Genomic DNA, 18,789 nt, shown 5'->3' with positions numbered 1-18,789 from the left:
ATTCCACCCCAAATATTAAAATATAATTTCAATACAAAGTATTACAAAACATAAGTTTTAGGCATTATACTATTTCTCATGATAATTTTAATTATTTCCATGTTCTGTATCTCCTTTTTCTGCTTTATTCCTATTATGGAACTATCATCTATTCTGGTCTATGATTCATTCCCATAGAAACAGCAATACCCACCAGCAATTTTTACAAAAGATTTTAAATCCTCTCTCCACTAATATGACATATGTACGTTTATATACAGAAACTGAGTTGTCAGATTATTTCCCGCCTTCTTTTTGTGACTTAAAGATAAATAAGTATTGACCTTTTTTCCTTCCTTTCTTTCTAGAGGGCCTTAATGCTGACAACATCAAACAAGCCTCAGAGCAGTTGAACAGTCGCTGGATTGAGTTCTGTCAGTTGCTGAGTGAAAGACTGGCATGGCTGGAGTACCAAAATAACATCATTGCCTTCTACTCCCAGCTGCAGCAATTGGAGCAGACAGCAATTACTGCTGAAAACTGGCTGAAAGCACAACCTACACCAGCAGCAGATCCTGCTACAGTAAAAATACAGTTAGAAAAGTGCAAGGTTAGAGGCTATTTTCCAACCCTTTGATTATTATACTGGATGTACATTTTGACAGATGATGGCTGCCAGTTTTTCATTATGGGAGTGGAAAACAGTCTTTATATCTTTCAAAGCTAGGTGTTGTCAATACATGGTCCATGAAAGGTAGCAATGATCAGTGTAAAAGGGCAGGGTTTTAACTTTTGATACAAGTTTAGCACGCCTTAATTAGGTCCCAGATTAGCAGAGCACTTAAGCACATGCTTAAGAGCTGTACTGAACAAAGATGCTGTAGAGCATTACGCATACGTATGGCAAATACTAATAGTAACAATGTGAAGGTTCTGTTTTTCCGAATAGGTCATGACATATTTTTTAAAGCTACGTATTTTATTCAGATGAGTATACAAGGAATTTCACAGAGCCGTCTACTCCTGCTATAGGTGGCAGGATTTTAGTTTTGCTAACATATGGCTAGCTTCTGCCCTATGTGCCATTGGGCGTCCTGGAACAGTATGGAGTTCTCAAGAGTAATTGAGCGTGACTCATCAAGAGTTCCCAGACAGAGGTGTGTGTGTGAGAGAGAGAGAGACTGCCCTTTTTTCTGCTCCTAGACAACTCTGTGGTTAGAGATGGTAGAATCATGTCATGATCATCACCCTTTCCCTGCTGACCTCTCTCTGGCAAGTAGTACCAATAAGGGTGCTGGAAGTGAGCATAAAAAATATGCTGATTTAAGATTCTGGACAGCCCCTGTGCATGGGTACAAATGTGGAGAGGTCCTTGCGTATCGTGAACCTACAATCTTTTTTTTTCCTTTTTTTTTTTTTCGAGATACAATGGGCTTCCTTCTCCACTCTATTACACCAGATATAGGCTGGTGTTACATCATTGAAATCAATTCAGTGGAGAATCAGGCACAATTTATTTATGACCGTGACTCACTCTGGACTAATGATCATTTCAATATGATAAAGTGTTTTGATAATTATAAATTATAAATTAATCTCTACATTAATGAAGAATTTATTATAGAAAGTAGCTTTAACCAAATCTCTCCTAAACTGTGGGCAGTGTTTGAAAACCGAGCCTATATCGCATATGATTTTTGTGAATGATTTTTTAATCTTTAAAAGGCCAATCCAAAATCCCATGTCTTATCTCCCTTGAGTTATGAGATGTTCAAAATCTGGGTACAGACCTGAATTTTGCAACTTCAGTCCACCTCTACTTTCTAGGGAAGCTCAGCCAATACCAAGGTATTTTCTCCACCCTTATACAAAGGCATAGGCAGTAGTCACCATTAAAAAATGAATACTCACCAACACGTACCATTTCAGAACATGTCAAATTATGCATTAATTTTTTATTCTCAGTATGAGAAAATAGTGCCATATCTGATGCCACAAATGAATAACTGTTTCTAAAATTGACTTTTAGTGGTGACTGCTATACAGTGATGTTTGAGAGACTTCACTGAACATATTTAGAATCTGACTGGAGAAAACATTGGTGATTATACTGTAGAGACCAATCCTAATCTGTCAGGAAGGTGAACAAAGTAAACTAGTTCTTTAGTTCTTCTCCACCACTATTATCTGTTCCAGGAATTAGGAACATCTGATGCTGTTCTCTTGCTCTCTTTTATTCCATAAAAACAGTGGTGATTTCATGACAAAAGAATTGTTTGTAGGATGATTTTATTCTGGAATGTTTGTCTTCACCAAACAGGATGAAGTCACCCGGTTGTCAGTCCTTCAGCCTAAAATTGAGCAGCTAAAGGTTCAAAGTAAAGCACTGAAAGAAAAGGAGCAAGGGCCAATGTTTCTGGATGCAGACCTTGTGGCCTTTACTAACCACTTCAAACAAGTTTTTGCTGACATACAGGCCAGAGAGAAACAGCTACAGACCAGTAAGTTTTGTTCATGGCTAGAAATTACTGTACCCAAGACATTTTTTTGCAACAGAATATATTTTAATTTGCTTCTTTCTACCCAATGTTTCTTTACAAAAGGGAAGTGAGTTGTGATGGTCTTCTTTCTGTAACTGAACTGTAGTCTTTCAGAAATATCTAACTATTAATCAATTTACTGCATGTTTAATAATGTGGACATGTGAGAAATTAAAGGTTTAAATGATGTCACAGCTCACACTCAGCATTATCCTAGCACACAACGTTCGCAGGCTAGTACATGTATGGCCAGATTCACCTGTACTTCCCACTAACACAAAACAGCCTTTATATAACTCTCCAGTTAAACCCGGTTTACTTCTGCTTGGTGCCAATGAAACAGTGCAAAACAGCCTAATTATACCAATGAATCTAGCCTACAGAGTTGTACAACACCGATGACTAGTAACAGTGGCCTAACTGCTATATTAGAATCCCAACATTTATGCGTTTGAGAGTTACTGAGGTATTTTTTATGTGAATTGTAAAGGTTTTGAGACTGATCTTGAGTATTGTGGAGATAGGTCAGTCACATAACTATCAAAGAGCGTTGAAAAACATTTAAGCCAAAATTTGGAGAACCGCCTGTTCATCAGGTGCTCGATTGTGCAACTTTTTTTACTCATGTTGGAAGTCACTTATTCAAGCAGGTAGTCCCAGTGATGTGATTGTGACCACTAGTGCATGTAAGTGGTCACCAACATTTGCATAATCTAAGTTTACATTTAGTATCACAAATTGTAGTTTTGCTTTTGTAATACTCAGATGCTACTTGAAAATCTGGCTTATTTTACCTTTGTTCAGGTTTCAGTGGGGTCCTTATAGGAGTCTGTTATCTGGTAATGTACATAAGAAAGCAAACATGCAGTTGCTTGCAGGGCTTAGTGAGGCTTCAGGTAGGATAGGAATTGGGAGAGTGAAGAACTAGAGACTGTAGAGAAGTACATAAGTATAAATATTGCTTAACTGAGAGAATTTCAAAGAAATGGATATGCATCAGCTCTGTCACTTTAAATGAAATATCTACACACCCAAACCTCATGCACTGCTTTAGATAAAACAAACAAATGTTTATTAAGTACAGAAAGATTTTAAGTGCTTATAAGACAGAAGAAGGCAGGTCAGATTTAATAAAAAATAAACAAAAGTCAAATCACATTCTAAACTAAACTTAACACTTTCAGTAACCTTACAGTCTTAGATGGTTCTCACCACAGGCTGGTTGGTCGACCTCCAACCAGGCTCTGCCTTGTGGTTAATGCTTCAGTTGCTTGCTTGACGTTATTCTTAGCTAGGTCGAGAGAGAGCAAAATGTCCTCTCTCGACCCCCCGCTCTTCCCTTTCAGGGTAAGGTGACCAACGGTATTCCTGTATGGTCTTCTCAGGCCCTGAGCCAATGAGCATCACCTTATCAGGTGTTTGGGTCAGTCCATTTTTCCTGGAAGAGCTGTGTTGTTTTATTCATGCCTTAGGGAGGTGTGAACTACTTCCTGCTTTTAGTGTTTGCCTGGTTCTGCTTCAAAACATGTAAGACACACATTTGGGAATATTACATAGCAGAGCTTCATAACCATACACATGGCATTGCTGGAAACATATTAACATAACAATAATGTTCAGTATGTCATGAGCATTCCAAAAACGCCTTACATGACATGCTTTGCATTAAACAATACACAATTACACTATATGGGTGAACATGAATGATACACAATCATACCATAGGGTGTACATGGGCTGCAGTGTGTCACAGAGTGATTATCAAAACCATACAAAGAAGTCATTTAGTATCTGATGCTTTTCCAGTGCAACCAAAATCTGAATTACATATCCCAAACCAAAACCCTGGATCCTAACCCCCATTGTACACTTTGGAAGAATTCGGATCTTGATACAAACCTCACAGCTTAATTAAATCTTTCCTGATTTTTGGAGAAAGGAATGAGTTTTTTATATCCTGCTCTGCTCTAAAAACATTTGTTCCAACTTATTCTATATTGATCATTTTATGTCTGTATAGATGTGCCTTTTCTTGTATTTCCCTAAACATGATGCTGTTTCAGTCAATCATTTCTGCAGCAATCCTCATATAGACAGTAGTTTAGCCTGGTGTAGTAGATTAGGCAGGCAGCTGGGAGATGGATTTTAGTCTCAGTTCTGTCATTGACTTGCTCATTGGCCTTGAGCAAGTGACCTAAACTCTCCAGGCTTCATTTTCACCATCTCTAAAAGGAGGATTATCTATGTACCAATCACAGTGGGGTTTTGAGGAGAATAATTAGTTAATGTACATAAAGTGTAAAGCTACAGCTGCTAAAGGTTTACACAGAAAGGTTTACACAGCATTTAGAAATCTGTACAAGCAAGCTTTGCACCATTTAAATTCTAAAAGAAGTATGTAATAAATACAATAACAGATTTGTTCACAAATGACTTCCAAGGTTTGCCACTGTTTGTCCTTGGGTAACAGAACCTATGTAATCCTGAATCATAAACATATATGATTACTCAGAACTGTTTACATTATTTACCACTTTAGAACTAAATTTTCTTTTTCAAAATTAGAAAAATATTTTGCCAATTTTAAAAGTTGACTTTACTCCTGATTAAAGATATAAAGTATACCAGTGATAATCACTAATGTGTGTACATGCGTACACACACACACAATCAGAGTTTATACATTTTCATTTTTCTGTATGACAGAAAATGTCTGCATTTCATTGCAGGGTTAGATATTTTCACCTCTTGCTTGCATAAATTTTTTCTGGTTAATTTCTTTTGTAGATTAAATTTTCTGAGTAGTGAGAAGTCTTTGCCACCACTAGCAGCAGTGCTTCTGTCTTCCTTTTATTTGATTAGTATTTCAAATGTGCTAAAGAGGACACTGTTTGATTCAACATTAGCTTTTGTTAAATTACTTTGTCTCTTGGTGACTGAGGGTATTTTGATATTCTGGACCACTTTGCTTTGGAGGGAGCAAAAATCTTTATTTCCCAGGTGTTTATGGTCTCATTTTAAGAGATGTTCTTCCCCATGTTCCATTGTTTTTTTAAAACCCTATGAGCAATTTACTTCCTATGTATTGGTTCAGTGGATTTTTTACCAGTAAACTATATAAAGCTATATTTACTTCTTGTTCAAACAACTGGAGTCCTCTTTTGATTAGCTTTCCCCTATCTATTATTTCTTTAAAATCTGTTCTGTTGCTTTTTGTGTAAATGAAGGAAATGTATCCATCTATGATTTTTTTAATGAGGATGTCTACAAAGGTTTAAATACATTTTTAATCTGTTCAAACTTTAGAGTTTTTTATATATACTTGCATAAATGATCCCTTATAAAAATCTATTTTTGTTAATCATAATTCTTTTACAATTAAATGTGACATCTTGGAGCACTGGTATTAAAAAAAAAAAGTAAAAAGCCACCTTACACAATAGTTTTGACCAAGGAATTAAGAAGAATATTGTACTCTCCTGAAATTGCTGGGACAATTTGGATATGTGTAATGTAATTGTCCATTGGGTATTTGGCTAAGTTTGGCTAAGTTGGGTATTTGACTAGTTTGTGTGAAGGGTAATTCTTAGCTATTTTCATGATTATCTTGCTCAAGAATGAGAGGCTGGACAGTGAAATCTGCTTATCTTGAGATGTACAGGATCTGCTTAGTCAAAAGAGAAGGTGGCTTGGGAATAGTCCAAATTATTTAATGCTTTTAGGATGGTTGACAGGTTCCCTTCATCTAAGATAATGTTGACAAATTCTGTCAGCAGGGGAGCTAAAGTACTGGTATCTTTCATTGGCCATGATTGGCATAGATCTGAATCACAGGTTCTAACTGATTACTTTCAGTGCTTCTTAAATGTCTTGCTCTGTGACAGCTGAATTATTGGAAGAGGAAAGGTGTGTTTTTTCCCAACCTGGTCTCAGTATATTGCTGTCGAAACAGGGCATTATAGCTACTGGTGGTCTTTGGTGAGGAATGTGTCGGTAGTTCCTTGCATTGAGGGAAGCTGCTCTCTGGGGTGGCATTGCAATGGTGATCTGCGTTGATTCATGGTTCAGAGAAGTTCTGTATGATGAAGTTTAGCATGTGAGGTGGAAGAAGAGAATTTCAATTTGGAGGAGTAATGATCTTTACAGAGTAAGGTTACATTCCTGACATGTTCCTTTTTGTGGTCTCCTCCACTTCACAAATACAGTACTCATTCATTGATACTTCCTTCCATCCTGTGATTCTACTTTGGAAAGTGGGTTTGTCGAAATGTCCTTGTGAGGTTCCCACTATATTGCCTTCAGGAATTTTTGCCTCAAATTATTCAATTTTTCAATTCAGTTATAAAAGATTTTTTTTCTAATTGCCCAATCTGCATACCCAGCCTCAAATCTGAAAGTTAAACTGGATTTTTTCTGGCTTACTTGTTAACCTGGGAAAAGTTAGCGAAAAAATCTTTACCCTGCACAGACCACTGTCTCCACCAAACAGATTAAAACATAGTCATCCAAGTGGAAAGAACAGGATCTATTCGTGTACACTCAAGGACCCAGCTAAATTTCTCAAAGAATCCATACCAAACAGAAGAGCCTAGGAGTAAAAATCTTGGTGAGACACACCAACTAGCAACTGAGATTCTATAATTAGAGTTTACTTAAAATTTTGTTGCTGATGCATGGGACAGAACAGAAACAATTTTATTCCTCCATAGCTACATCGTATCCCCAATGCTAACAACAGCAACAAGCAGTAAGAATACTTGTTTGAACAGAGATAAGTCTGTATTCAGGGAACAGAATTGTTGGGTACTAATGATAAGAGATCATGCATAGCCCTTTTCATCCATAGATCTCAAAAAAGTGCCAGTTTTACATTGATATTTTTCAGAGCAGAACTGCACTAAAAAAATACCTCTCCTTCCTCACATATCTGCTGGCAGTGAGTCCCAAATCTGGGATTTTTTGTTTCCATAAGCAAGTGGCTCATTTACACCATGGAATGACATTTTTGTTAGATACACTGCAAATGAGGGGCTGTGTAGTTAATGTTGATGATGGATCTTTTAGCAGCACAAAGGTTACCATTTCTCCTTCCTATCCTTCTCAAAAGAAAAATTTTGGAAGGTTTTCACTTCCTTAGTCATTTTGAGCTGGTTTCTTTCCTTTTTTCCTTCCCCAGCCTCCCACCATATCCTTTTTCAGGGTATTCCACCATTTTCCTTCGTGGACAGTGTGAATCCAGTAACTTCAACAACTGCTGTATCCAAGAGTTTATGCAACTGGCAATCTCAGCATAGCTCCCCAAGACTATGCAAAACACAGTCACCACAATAAGATCAACATTTTGTTTTTCTTCTTTCATATGTTTTTCTTTGTTTAAAGAATATTTTACACCTTGAACATTTCACATTGTCTTGCATAAGATTCTATAATTTAGAGATTGAATTTGCACAAAAATGACACTGAGGCTATGTTTACACTGGCGGCGGCAAAATCGCCACCGCCAGATTGATCTTTCATGATCGATTGAGCGGTCAGTGAGATCCGATCAATCTATTTGGGAGTCGACTTAATAAGTCCACCTCCTCAACTAGCATAGCGCTGAGCCGACGGGAACGCCGACGGGGACGCGCAGAAGCAGTCGATGGGAGTTACGCAAACTACTCTGCATAGTTTGTGTAACTCCCGTCGATTGCCACCGAATTTCCGGGTAAGTGTGAACAAGCCCTGAGAATTCTATAATAAAGTATTCCAGAGGGGTAGCTGTGTTAGTCTGTATACTGCAAAAACAACGAGACTTCTGTGGCACTTTAAAGACTAAGAAATTAAATTTCAGCAGGCATAAGCTTATGCCACAGAACTCTCGTTGTTTTTGCTATAATAAAGTGTTGTTTTTTCAGACTGAACATTGTGTATTTAAAAATAAAGTGCTATGCTGTATAAACAATACACATGCAAATTATATTTGAGTCCCCAAGCAGGTCTAGGCTTATTTTAAAAAAACCTTATTTTTCTTCAATTAATATAAATGGGTTTTTTTATTTTATTTTTGCTAGTTCTAGGAGTTTTTTTTTAAATTCTGCTTCCCAAAATAGTAACTGTGGATGAACAGAGCTTTAATAAGCAGCACAGGTGTAATTTCATTTTTGATAGGCTACATACTTTCTCATTTTAATGTTTCCCCTTTAAAAAAGAAGAAAAATTATCTTGTATCAGAATTAATCTTTATTAGATAATTTGGACATACTGGAAAGGACATTATCTTCCCCTCCATGATAAATGAAAATTACCATTTATGGGAGAGAAATCCATATAATATAATAAAATAAAACAATTGCATTCTTTTTTTTTATTATTATATTTGTTCATTAATTCTTGAAAGGCTGAAAAGAATCCTGCCTTTACCATTTCTTTTAACACGGAGATAAATCAGAGAAAAAGAATTGTTAAAGCACTTTCCGAGCATTGACAATGTTCCCTGACAATATTATGGAAGATTCTCAAAGGTTGCACTTTGATGGTTTCTGATGGAGGGAAAAAGGGGGACCCACAGCTCTTATCGGTAATGGAGAAAAAGCAGAAAGCTTCTCAAAGGTTGGACTTTGATTATCAACTTCAAGGACAAGTACTACAAAATAAGTGAAAGGAAGAAAGTATGTTCCCAGAAAAGGAGTTGTGACAAAAGTATGGTAGTTCATATGATTTAAAACAACTTAGGTGATCAATCATAGTTGCTATTTAATGACTTTTTTAGTGTGGATTTATGAGATTCAGGCTAGTTTGTTCATTGCAGGAAAACGATTGTATCAGTTGAAATGATTCCATTGATTCAAATTTGCTGCCTGTCTTCTACTGTAACAATGAACTGATGAATGATGAATTTACCCTGATTATAGGGGGAAAGGTGTAGATAGGATTTGTGTTTGGAGAATGTACACTGTGCTGATTGAGACTGGAATAAAACTATTCCTACTTAATTTCAGGTGGTGGGATAGAAATCTGTTCAATAAGTGTTTGGGGGAAAAGGGAAAAGAGCTGTTTTCAAAAGTTTTGGTATTTTTCTGCTTACTAAAAATAAAGAACAAATGGATATTGTCAATTAATTTCTCAGTCTGAGTTCACTCTCTTCCTCTCACTTGGTATTTTTACAGCCCTCAATGCCACTGAATGCTTTGCTGAATTGGACCCCAACTGATTTTCTCCATGCTCACACAAGAAATATGTGGCAAAACTGGGAATTGGTTTGGTCCTAACCAAAAGGACCATCCATCCTTTTTTTTGCCACAAAGTAAAATGTAATATTATACAATATTTCCCAGGAAATTAAGAAATCAGCGTAGAATAACACTGTATATATATTTCCCAAAAATAATGTCCTAGCTCAAGTCTATTGTAAGAGGCTTTGGATAATGTTTTGTATAAATGGGGTGTTATGCTAACTTTTTTTTTAAACTTCAGGCCCAGAATCTGGGTTTCAGTGATTGTTCATTTTCTAAAGAAAGGAAGACATAACTAAACAAAGAATTTTAGGTATTTCTCATCAAAGGGAAATTTATTCAGCATGTGTATGTCTAGAGGTTATATTTAACCTTATTCCCTTCAAATAAACCAAATTGCCTATTAAAATTAAGAGTAATCTGCTCAGGATACACAGGTGAATGAAAGACAGGCACAGGGATGAAGTTAATGGTCAGGTCACAACTTTATTTATTTAACAATGGGAAGGGGCACTATACACACATTTGGAATGCAATTGAGTCCAGCTTGAGGTTACGGAGTTCACACTATATAACCAATAAGTTGGGGTGGAGGCTCTGCCTAACCCTGGAACTCAGTTCACTTCCGAATCCTCACATCCTCTCTTCTGCGAGAAGGTTTAGAGGGTACTAAGAGGGACAATGTTCTACGTCTCATTTGCCTCAGGGATCTGGTCTTTCAGCCATTATTTGCCTGGGCCACCAGCTGCAAGTTGCAATGGACTAACCTTCCTAGCATTAAAATCCTCCTAGCATTAAAATTCCTATTCTTCATCCTTTTAACCTAAACTTTGCCACCTTGAGGCTCCTTGAAAGGTGAAAAAACCCTGTGGATCTCTGCTAATTTGGTCCAACAGGGAAAAATTCCTTTCTGATCCCAATTGGTACGATCCAAAGCATTCTGGAAATGCAGCTCATTATTGGGGAGACTGGGTGGGGTCAGTAATAATGGCAAAAGGACTCCCAGATGTATGGAAAGGCTTTGATTCTCATGATCCCTTCTTCTCCCCAAGTTTATCAACTCTCTTAATCCCAGTCCTGGCTGGCGAATAATAAGGCACTATCCTATGTGCACAAGGAAGAGCTCAGCTTTTATGTGACTGGGCATAAGCTCTCCCCTCTAACTCGCAGGAGTTGGTCATCTCCAGCTGGTCATTTTCCATGCTGAAATGAGAAGGGGCATTCATATCTTAGGAAACAATGCAACATTTTTCTACTACTGTGGGAGGAACTGCCATCTAGTATCTGAGGCTGAGGGGCGTTATTTTATATTTTTCCTTCTGTAATGTTTCATTAGGATCCTCTACCCACTAGATCAGTGATTCTACTTCAGAGGTACTTTCTCTTCCTGACTGCTTTCCAGGCAGCTCTTATGAGGGAGCAGAACTCAAACTGTGTTTATCATGTGGGCTTTCATCCACATGTTGATGGCATGGACTCCTGGAATTGCAGTGTCCTGCATCTGAGAACATCAATATCAGCCACCGTTGATTTATATTTACATTTTATATCTGTAATGTCATAATGACACATTTACCTTTGTGTGTACAGATACACACATTTTTTCTCCTACTTGCATTTTGCCATGGTCTTGAAGTGCATCCTGGCTCGAGTGCCCCCTGTGGCAGGCTTGGGGCATAACAGTCTGCCTGCCAATCCAAAGTAGTGTTGTCTCCTTCAACAGCAAATTCAAACCTGTTTTAAATGCCACTGTCCACAGTAACGTCCACTTTGTAGCAAAAACAGTTACTGTCAACCCCCCAAAGTAAAGCAAGATTACAACCCAGCAGCTTTTTTCAGTCTTATTCACAAGTCACCATTCCCAGGTCACCCACCCTACGGGCATTAGCCACTCACTCACAGTTCCTTTAGCCCCTCTTCCAGGGCCCCACCCTCCAGGTCTGGTACCTGAGAGTTCCAAGACCTACTTCTCTTTACGACTCTTCTCTCTCAGCCCCAAGTCAGATCTCCTCTGGCAGAACCCCCTGCAGTGTTCCTCTCAGACAGGCATCCCTCCCTGTAAGTCTGTCTGCTCCTGGGATCCACTCTCCGGCATCAAGCCTCTTGTTTTGGGCTCAGCTTCTCCTAACTAGACTGGTTCTTCCCATTTTCCCACAAGCTCTCCTTTAACTCTGCAGTGGTTCCTCAGCCCGGGTCTGTCCTCGCCATCAACTTTTGCTTTTCCCAATGGCTCTGTGTACCAGCTTATCCTCTTCTGCTTCTTTTGCTGCTGCTCCTCCAGCTCTGCACGACCCCTCATCTTCTTTCCTCCTCGGTCCGCTCTCACCTGCCCTTCTTCCTGTCTGTGTCAGTGTTCTCAGGCAGCTCTGGCTCGCCAGGATCCTCTTTTAAGCCCAGTGGCAGTGAGCTGATGAGTCACAGGTGCACTGGCCCTGCTCCCGGCTGAAGGGTCAATGTCACCCTGTTACAGCCATTGTAACAGCAGGTGTTTGGTAGAGCACTCCAAAATCCTGAATCTTGCAGTGATTTCCAGACAACTAGTGTGCAATCACAAGGGAGTCTTTCACCTCAGAGGTGTCCTCCTGCACCACCTCCTTTACCTAACAGTATAAGCGTAATTGTTGTGGTTGCCCAGCACACCAAAAACCTAGCATGTCTGTAGTGTGCCAGGTGTATCTCAATACAAAAGCAAGCACTGAAGGTGCTTCAGCAGCTAGGTCTCGTAGGCACTAGCCCTGGTGGGTCACAGTAACCACTCAGACTTACTGCTGAGGGGAAGGGCATTTTGTTAGGGCTGGTGGGAAAGGGGAAGGTTGCAGATACCTGAGGTACAGAATCTCTGTTACAGTTGAAGTGAGCAATAGCGGTTCTCCCTGCTGCTGTCCATTTGAGAGTCAGGTCTCTTCAGGCCCAGTGCCCGCTCCAGTCCAGTCTCTGTTCGAGCACATAGAAGCTTAGCAGAGTTCCAGGCTCAGTTAGTATCTCTTATTGTGGCCCCTCTGCACGGGTTCCCTGTCCAGCCATTGCTTCTCCCCCATGAGTCCCACACACACCTGCACCCAACTGTGATGTCTGGCAGTCACAGCATGTTCCACATGAACCTTTGTCCACAGTTCCTGGGGCATTTCTGGAGCTTTCTGCTGCCATGTGGCTCCTACTCCCACACAGTGTTCAGCTCCTTCCTGATTCAAGACCTTTCCCCTTAACTGGCCAGGGAAAAGTTCAGTGAGAAAGGGACTGATGGGAGGAGTTGTCCTCTGCTTTGCAGATCCATCACCCAAGAGTGTGTGTTGGGAACTGATGGACTGAATGAAACCATGGTCTTGATGGCCAATATCATAGGAGCCAGACACATTTTCCATATATCGTTCATTAATTGCAAACACTTTTTGAAGTACCATGAAGGAGGGAAGTAGCCAATTTGAAGAAATGACCAAAGAACTGAGAATGCATAATCCCCATTACAGACTTCTTAAAGCGGGCAAACAAAATAAAGCTCTGGATTTTCCTCACAAGTGATGTCATTTCAAGAATATCTCTAGGCTCAGGTAGACTCTTCCCTACTATACATGCTTTGGGCTCTAGTCAAAGTATTGGCTAGCACGTTCTCTATTTTAGGAAAATGCTAGGCTGTATTAATAATACACTATGGTTAAAAAACATCTACTGACTTAGCTTCTTAAGCCTCATTTTCAGAAGTGACTTAGATAATTAAGGCCAGGTTTTCAAAAGTATGTAGGTGTCTAAATATGGTGAATAGGCACCGAGTGGGATTTTCAAAAATGCCTGGATAGGTTAGGCACCTAACATTGATTGTGATGGGAGGTAGGAGTCTAACCTGCTTAAGAGCTTTTGAAACTCCCACTAGATACTTATCTACATCTTTAAGTATCTCAATGCCTTTGAAAACGTGGCCTTTAGAGTCCGAAACTCATTGATAATCGGTGGGACTAATGCTCCTAAGTCAGTCAATCACCTTTGATAGCTACACCAAATAATAATAGTGGTCATTATTCCTTCTAGACAGAGATCATAGAATGGCCAACAGCAGATCACATGTGAAAAACAAGAACCTATCAAATATCTTTAAAAACAGAAAAAATCTATTATTCCTGAAATTCTGAGATATATACCGTAACACTGAAAAGTATTTATACTGGCTAACAGTGAAAACTATTGCAAAAATATATTGTGTAGCTGAGAGTGGTGCAGAAAAAGTGAAATTGTGGCTTTTTAAAAGCAATATTTAATATTTAAATCAATCTGCCACTGGCAAGTTCAAATTGGTATCTTTTTGATTCTCTATGCATTTTTATTTAGCTTTCTGAATGGTTGGCATCCTAATCAATTCAAATGGCAGAAAACCACTAGCTATGTTTGTATGGCTTTTAAATTATTTTTGGCAGGGTTTTCAAAATAAGACTTTTGTAGACCATTCTCTAAAAACAATGCTAATATGTTTGCATCCAGTTCTGAGATCTGTTCCAGCAGTATTCCTTTATATAACTGCAACAAATTGTATACCTAACACTAAAGGTATTTTTGTGAAAAGAAGTGTTTCTTGCAAAGTTACTTTTCCAGCATGGCTACCCAGATTTTCTGGCCTGGGCCCTTCTAGTGTTCAAAGTGTTTGATTCCTTTGACTCCTCAAGTGAAGGATGCCAAAATGGCTTTTGCTCTCTGTTTGTATCGTCTCAAAGTTCATTACTGTGCTTCAAGAGGCAGAAATCTCCCATCAGGATTAAGTCATCATCTTTCCCCCTTGCTCTCCTGATGGCTTTGTTTACCTTGCATATAAATATGCTTCTTTTTGTGTTTGGTCTCACCTTACCTAGCTTACGTCGGCGATGCATTTAAGCAAGTGGAACCATATTCCTTTGTCTGAAAGAGGCTTAGGCGGCTTAAGCAGTGCTTACCAAATGCATGTTAAGAACACATTTCCGGCACGTATCTATAAAGTCCTTTGTGGCTTTACTGTACATACAGCATGCAAGAATATTAAGATCAGTGAGTTGTTAATTTTCCAATGATCTATTACATGCCACCTTTGGGTATATAATATGACAAAAGTGTGCCAGCTGGCTTCAGGGTGAACTTAGGGTCATACCCATCCAAATCCCACTTCCACATCTATACTGCTATTTTTAGCACTATCATGTACCACTGCTGGAATCCTTCTCCTGCTGCAGGGAAAGACACCAGGAGAAGGGTAAGGCTCTGGCAGGGGGGTTTCCCAGCTCCTTCCCTCCTGACAGAAACTTTCCTCCGTACAATGAAAGACTCTGAAAGTGGGAAACTGCTGAAGCCTTTCCCCAGTACCAGCTCACTGCTAGGGTCTCTTACTGACGTGTAACTATGCATACCCTACACACTGCAACTGTGTAGTGTAGACATAGTCTAAAGCTTGTTGTTTCCACTTATAAGATATAGAGCTTCTAAGGAAGTAGAAAGTCATTATTTACAAGAGTCAAAGATTACGTTAGGCTAGGATACTGAACCATGTTTCACATTTCTAAGAAAAATATTACTTGAGAATTTTATTTTCCTTTCCTTATGTGAGCAGTGTATAATGTAAGTGTGTCCTTCACTTTTGGAGCAGCATTTAAATGTTCTGTTCTAAAATATGAACTGTTGGTGTATATAATGAGTGAGAGATAACATACATTTAATTAAGGAAATCTAATTTGAAAAGACTAATTTAATGGATACTCTGCTCTGACTGGAGAAAAGCAGGAAGAATTTCCTTTCCAGTGTTTTCTAGAACAGATGTTAGGGGAGATTGGAATTTTGACTGGAAAAGTACACTACAAAGAAGTGACACTTGTCCATTACAACAGCAAGCATTTCCTCACACAAATCAACTGTTTCGGGTCATGATGGCCAAGATTTTCAGAAATGAAAAGTGATTTTAGGTGTCTCAATTAGTGGGTGCTCAACTAGAGACAGCTTAAAGGCATCTGATTTTCAGAGGGTATGTGTTCAGGGCTTTGTGGAAATCAAGCCCCTTTAAGCTATCACAAGCTGAGCACCCCAAAGTTGGGACACTCAGAATCAACAATCACTTGTGAAAATCTTGGTCAAATTTCATTCATTTTTTTCTTAGAATGTAATCAAGGTGGCATTTATGTGAGCATGATCTTTATCAGTTCTGCATTTTGTGACATTCTAAAACATTCTCTCTAAAATATCATTTAAAGACATGCATACTGTAGATACAATAGAGGTACAACCGTTTTGTTGCATTTTTTGTTTGCTAATATAGTGTGCTAGAAATTGGAAATTGTTTTATTTTCAACTGGCCATTAAATCTGTTTCATTTCTCAATGACTGCAGTGCAAGCTAAGGTTGAGGGCAGAAGGGAGCAACTCCATTAATGAGATTCTCGTCTCTACGCCAGATGTTGTCTATTTAAGATATCTGTTATGTCAGTTTAATGAGCACAGTCTTATAAAATTCAGCTTGAATTTCTCTTTTACGCTAATGTTATAAGCTTTTAACAGCTGTCCTACACAGAACATTTTACCTTAACAGATATTCTAAAAACACTAACATGAGCTATCCAATGGTGATGTCACCTCCTACAGCAGTTCTAAAAGCAGAACTCTGGTCCTCACAACAGAAAACAAACACACACAAAAAAAGATAAAGTGCTCTGCCTGTCAATATAAAAAATAGTAGTGTTTAGACATATTGTCCTGTAACTACCAGATACCATCCCATTTTGGAACTAAGGAGCCAAAATATATTAAGTAAAAGACACAGGAAGTAAATAATAAATGTAAGGACGAAGGTATAAATTACTCAAAACATGTTGTCCTTCAGTACCTCTTTGGGAACATTGGTTAAAAGATCTAGTGGTGAAATTCTGGCCCTATTGGAGTCAGTTGCAAAACTCCCATTAACTTAAAGAGGCCCAAGATTTTACCTATGGGCTTCTGGGTATACTGACAACCGCGTAGGGTTCAGTAAGAAAGCATGAAACATTTTACATTTCTTCTCTTTTTCCTCCCCTGCACTGAGTGCAGTTTTTGACAGTTTGCCTCCTGCACACTATAAGGAGACAATGAACACAATCCTTTTGTGGATCCAGCAGTCAGAAACCAAACTCTCCATACCTCAGGTTACTGTCACTGAATGTGAGATCATGGAGCAGAGACTCAGGGAGCTAAAGGTAAGTGTTCAGACAGTGGAAAAGTCTTTTGATTGAAAAACACAAGCGGGCAGAACTCCTGCAGGTGTAAATCATCATAACTCCATTGAAGTAAATGAAGCTATGATGATTTACACTAGCTGAGGATTTAGCTTAAGGTTGAGGGAGGGAGGGGCTCCTTACTGATATTGAAAAGGTTTCTAAATATTTATTGAAAAAGCACCACAGTTGGTATTTGCCAGTTGAAACAAATATTTATAAGGTACTGAATACCAGTAGTGGATAACTTTTGCATCCTCCCAAAAGAAGCAAAATATTCTCAGAGAGATTTATAGCACTTAAGCAGGGATTCAGCTCATTTTAGTGAATGTTTTCATGTATGTGTTAGAAACTAATGTCATGAAAAGTACACAACACTTACTTCTCTCCATCCCATCTGCAACTCCTGCCAAATTTCCAAGCAGAGACAGATGTGGGAAAAGCATTGCCAGTGGACATAAAGTTGCTCTGCATGTGGACTTTTAGTATTGTTTGATTATCCGATGGCTAAAATTTGCTGGATGCAATTGCAAATGAAAATATAGAAATGCAAAGCAGAAAATATCCGCTTTGGGAAATACAAGTTAGCCATAGCAAACTTTGGGGTAAAAATTGCACAGGTTTTGAAACGGGCATAAAAATTAAAGATATTGGCTCTTTTAAAACAACTGCTCTTGTTAAGTTCAGATTCATCCGTTCTCCATGCATATATACTGATCAATTCTTGATTCTGAAGCTAAGTGTGTATAGTAAGCATTGGGGCCATAATACATTATTTAATTGAGTATACAATTTCTCAATGAATTTAATTATGAATGTATTTAAATTAGCAAATGTATGTATTTCTGATCAACTGTTTTCTGAATGAGATTGAAATTCTACTTAGGTCATGGTGAAGTGCATAATTCTTTTCTTTTAAATTATTTGAAGAATTATTTAGTCATTTGCTCAATAATATGTTACTGCTTCAGAGGGAAAGAAGTGTTCAAAATAGTACAGGATGTTCCAAGTGAATTAATATAATAAGTTTTTTCATGTCACAGGCTTTGCAAAGTTCTTTACAGGAGCAAAAAAATGGCCTAAACTATCTCAGCACAACTGTGGAAGAGATGTCCAGGAAAGCTCCTGTAGAAGTCAGCCAGAAATATCGATCTGAAATTGAAGGGATCATTATCCGCTGGAAAAAGTTATCAGTTCAGCTGGTAGAACACTGCCAAAAACTAGAGGACCTGATGACTAAGCTCCAGCAGTTTCAGGTTTGTAGGGGTTCTCCATCTCTCTCTCTCACATACACATCCATCCATCTTCTGGTGTCCAGTGATGTAACAATTTTTATATTTGCATGTGTTTTTTATATATTTTCTGCAAAAGTTAATTCTTGAAGACAAGATATAAGGGAAGAGTCTCAAGTCAATCCATGTGTGAGATTCTTATATTTCATTGGGTATTTGAATCAGAATAAAGGCACTTAAAAATTCTAAACTTTTTTGGCAATTACTATGGTGTTGATTGAATGGTGCACTTATAATCCATTTTATAGATTATTGTAAGAGTGAAATCCTCACCCAACTGAAATAAATGAAAGTTTTGCTACTGACATCGATGAGTCCAGGATTTCAGCCAGAATTCTTACCTTTTGCCTGTTTCTGCTCATGTTGAAATTAGTGATAAAACTCCTGTTGATTTCGGTGGGAGTAAAGTCAGGCCCCTAACCCTGTGATCCTTTAAATACTTTTTCATTCAACTTTAACCATCTTGACTTCAATGGACTACCTTCGTCATCATTGTTATCACTGTTACTTCTATTGTGATGGCAACAAGAGGTCACTAATCAAGGGTCCAGGACCCTGTATAAAGTTATTTATAT

The 18,789-nt window shown here is 38.4% G+C and overlaps 1 protein-coding gene across 23 annotated transcripts in view; it reads left to right on the top strand.

Annotated features, from left to right (window-relative positions):
* DMD (dystrophin) overlaps window positions 1–18,789 on the top strand; it is a 1,854,857-nt gene that overhangs the window by 776,725 nt on the left and 1,059,343 nt on the right. For all 23 annotated transcript variants that reach the window (XR_010919130.1, XR_010919131.1, XM_067545076.1 and 20 more), the window contains 4 exons: window positions 348–589; window positions 2,300–2,480; window positions 16,759–16,904; window positions 17,966–18,178. Coding sequence is in view for 21 of the 23 variants with exons in the window: in XM_067545076.1 (XP_067401177.1) it covers window positions 348–589; window positions 2,300–2,480; window positions 16,759–16,904; window positions 17,966–18,178 (782 nt within the window). In the remaining 2 variants the exon portion in view is untranslated. The remainder of the gene's footprint in view (window positions 1–347; window positions 590–2,299; window positions 2,481–16,758; window positions 16,905–17,965; window positions 18,179–18,789) is intronic.

The sequence above is a fragment of the Emydura macquarii genome, unplaced genomic scaffold (genome assembly GCF_026122565.2).
Source record: "Emydura macquarii macquarii isolate MOO-44397 ecotype Brisbane River unplaced genomic scaffold, CSIRO-AGI_Emac_v2 contig_1043, whole genome shotgun sequence".
Classification (NCBI taxonomy): Eukaryota; Metazoa; Chordata; order Testudines; family Chelidae; genus Emydura; species Emydura macquarii.
The sequence above is the reverse complement of the archived record's forward strand: the minus strand, read 5'-3'. Positions and strand labels throughout refer to the sequence as shown.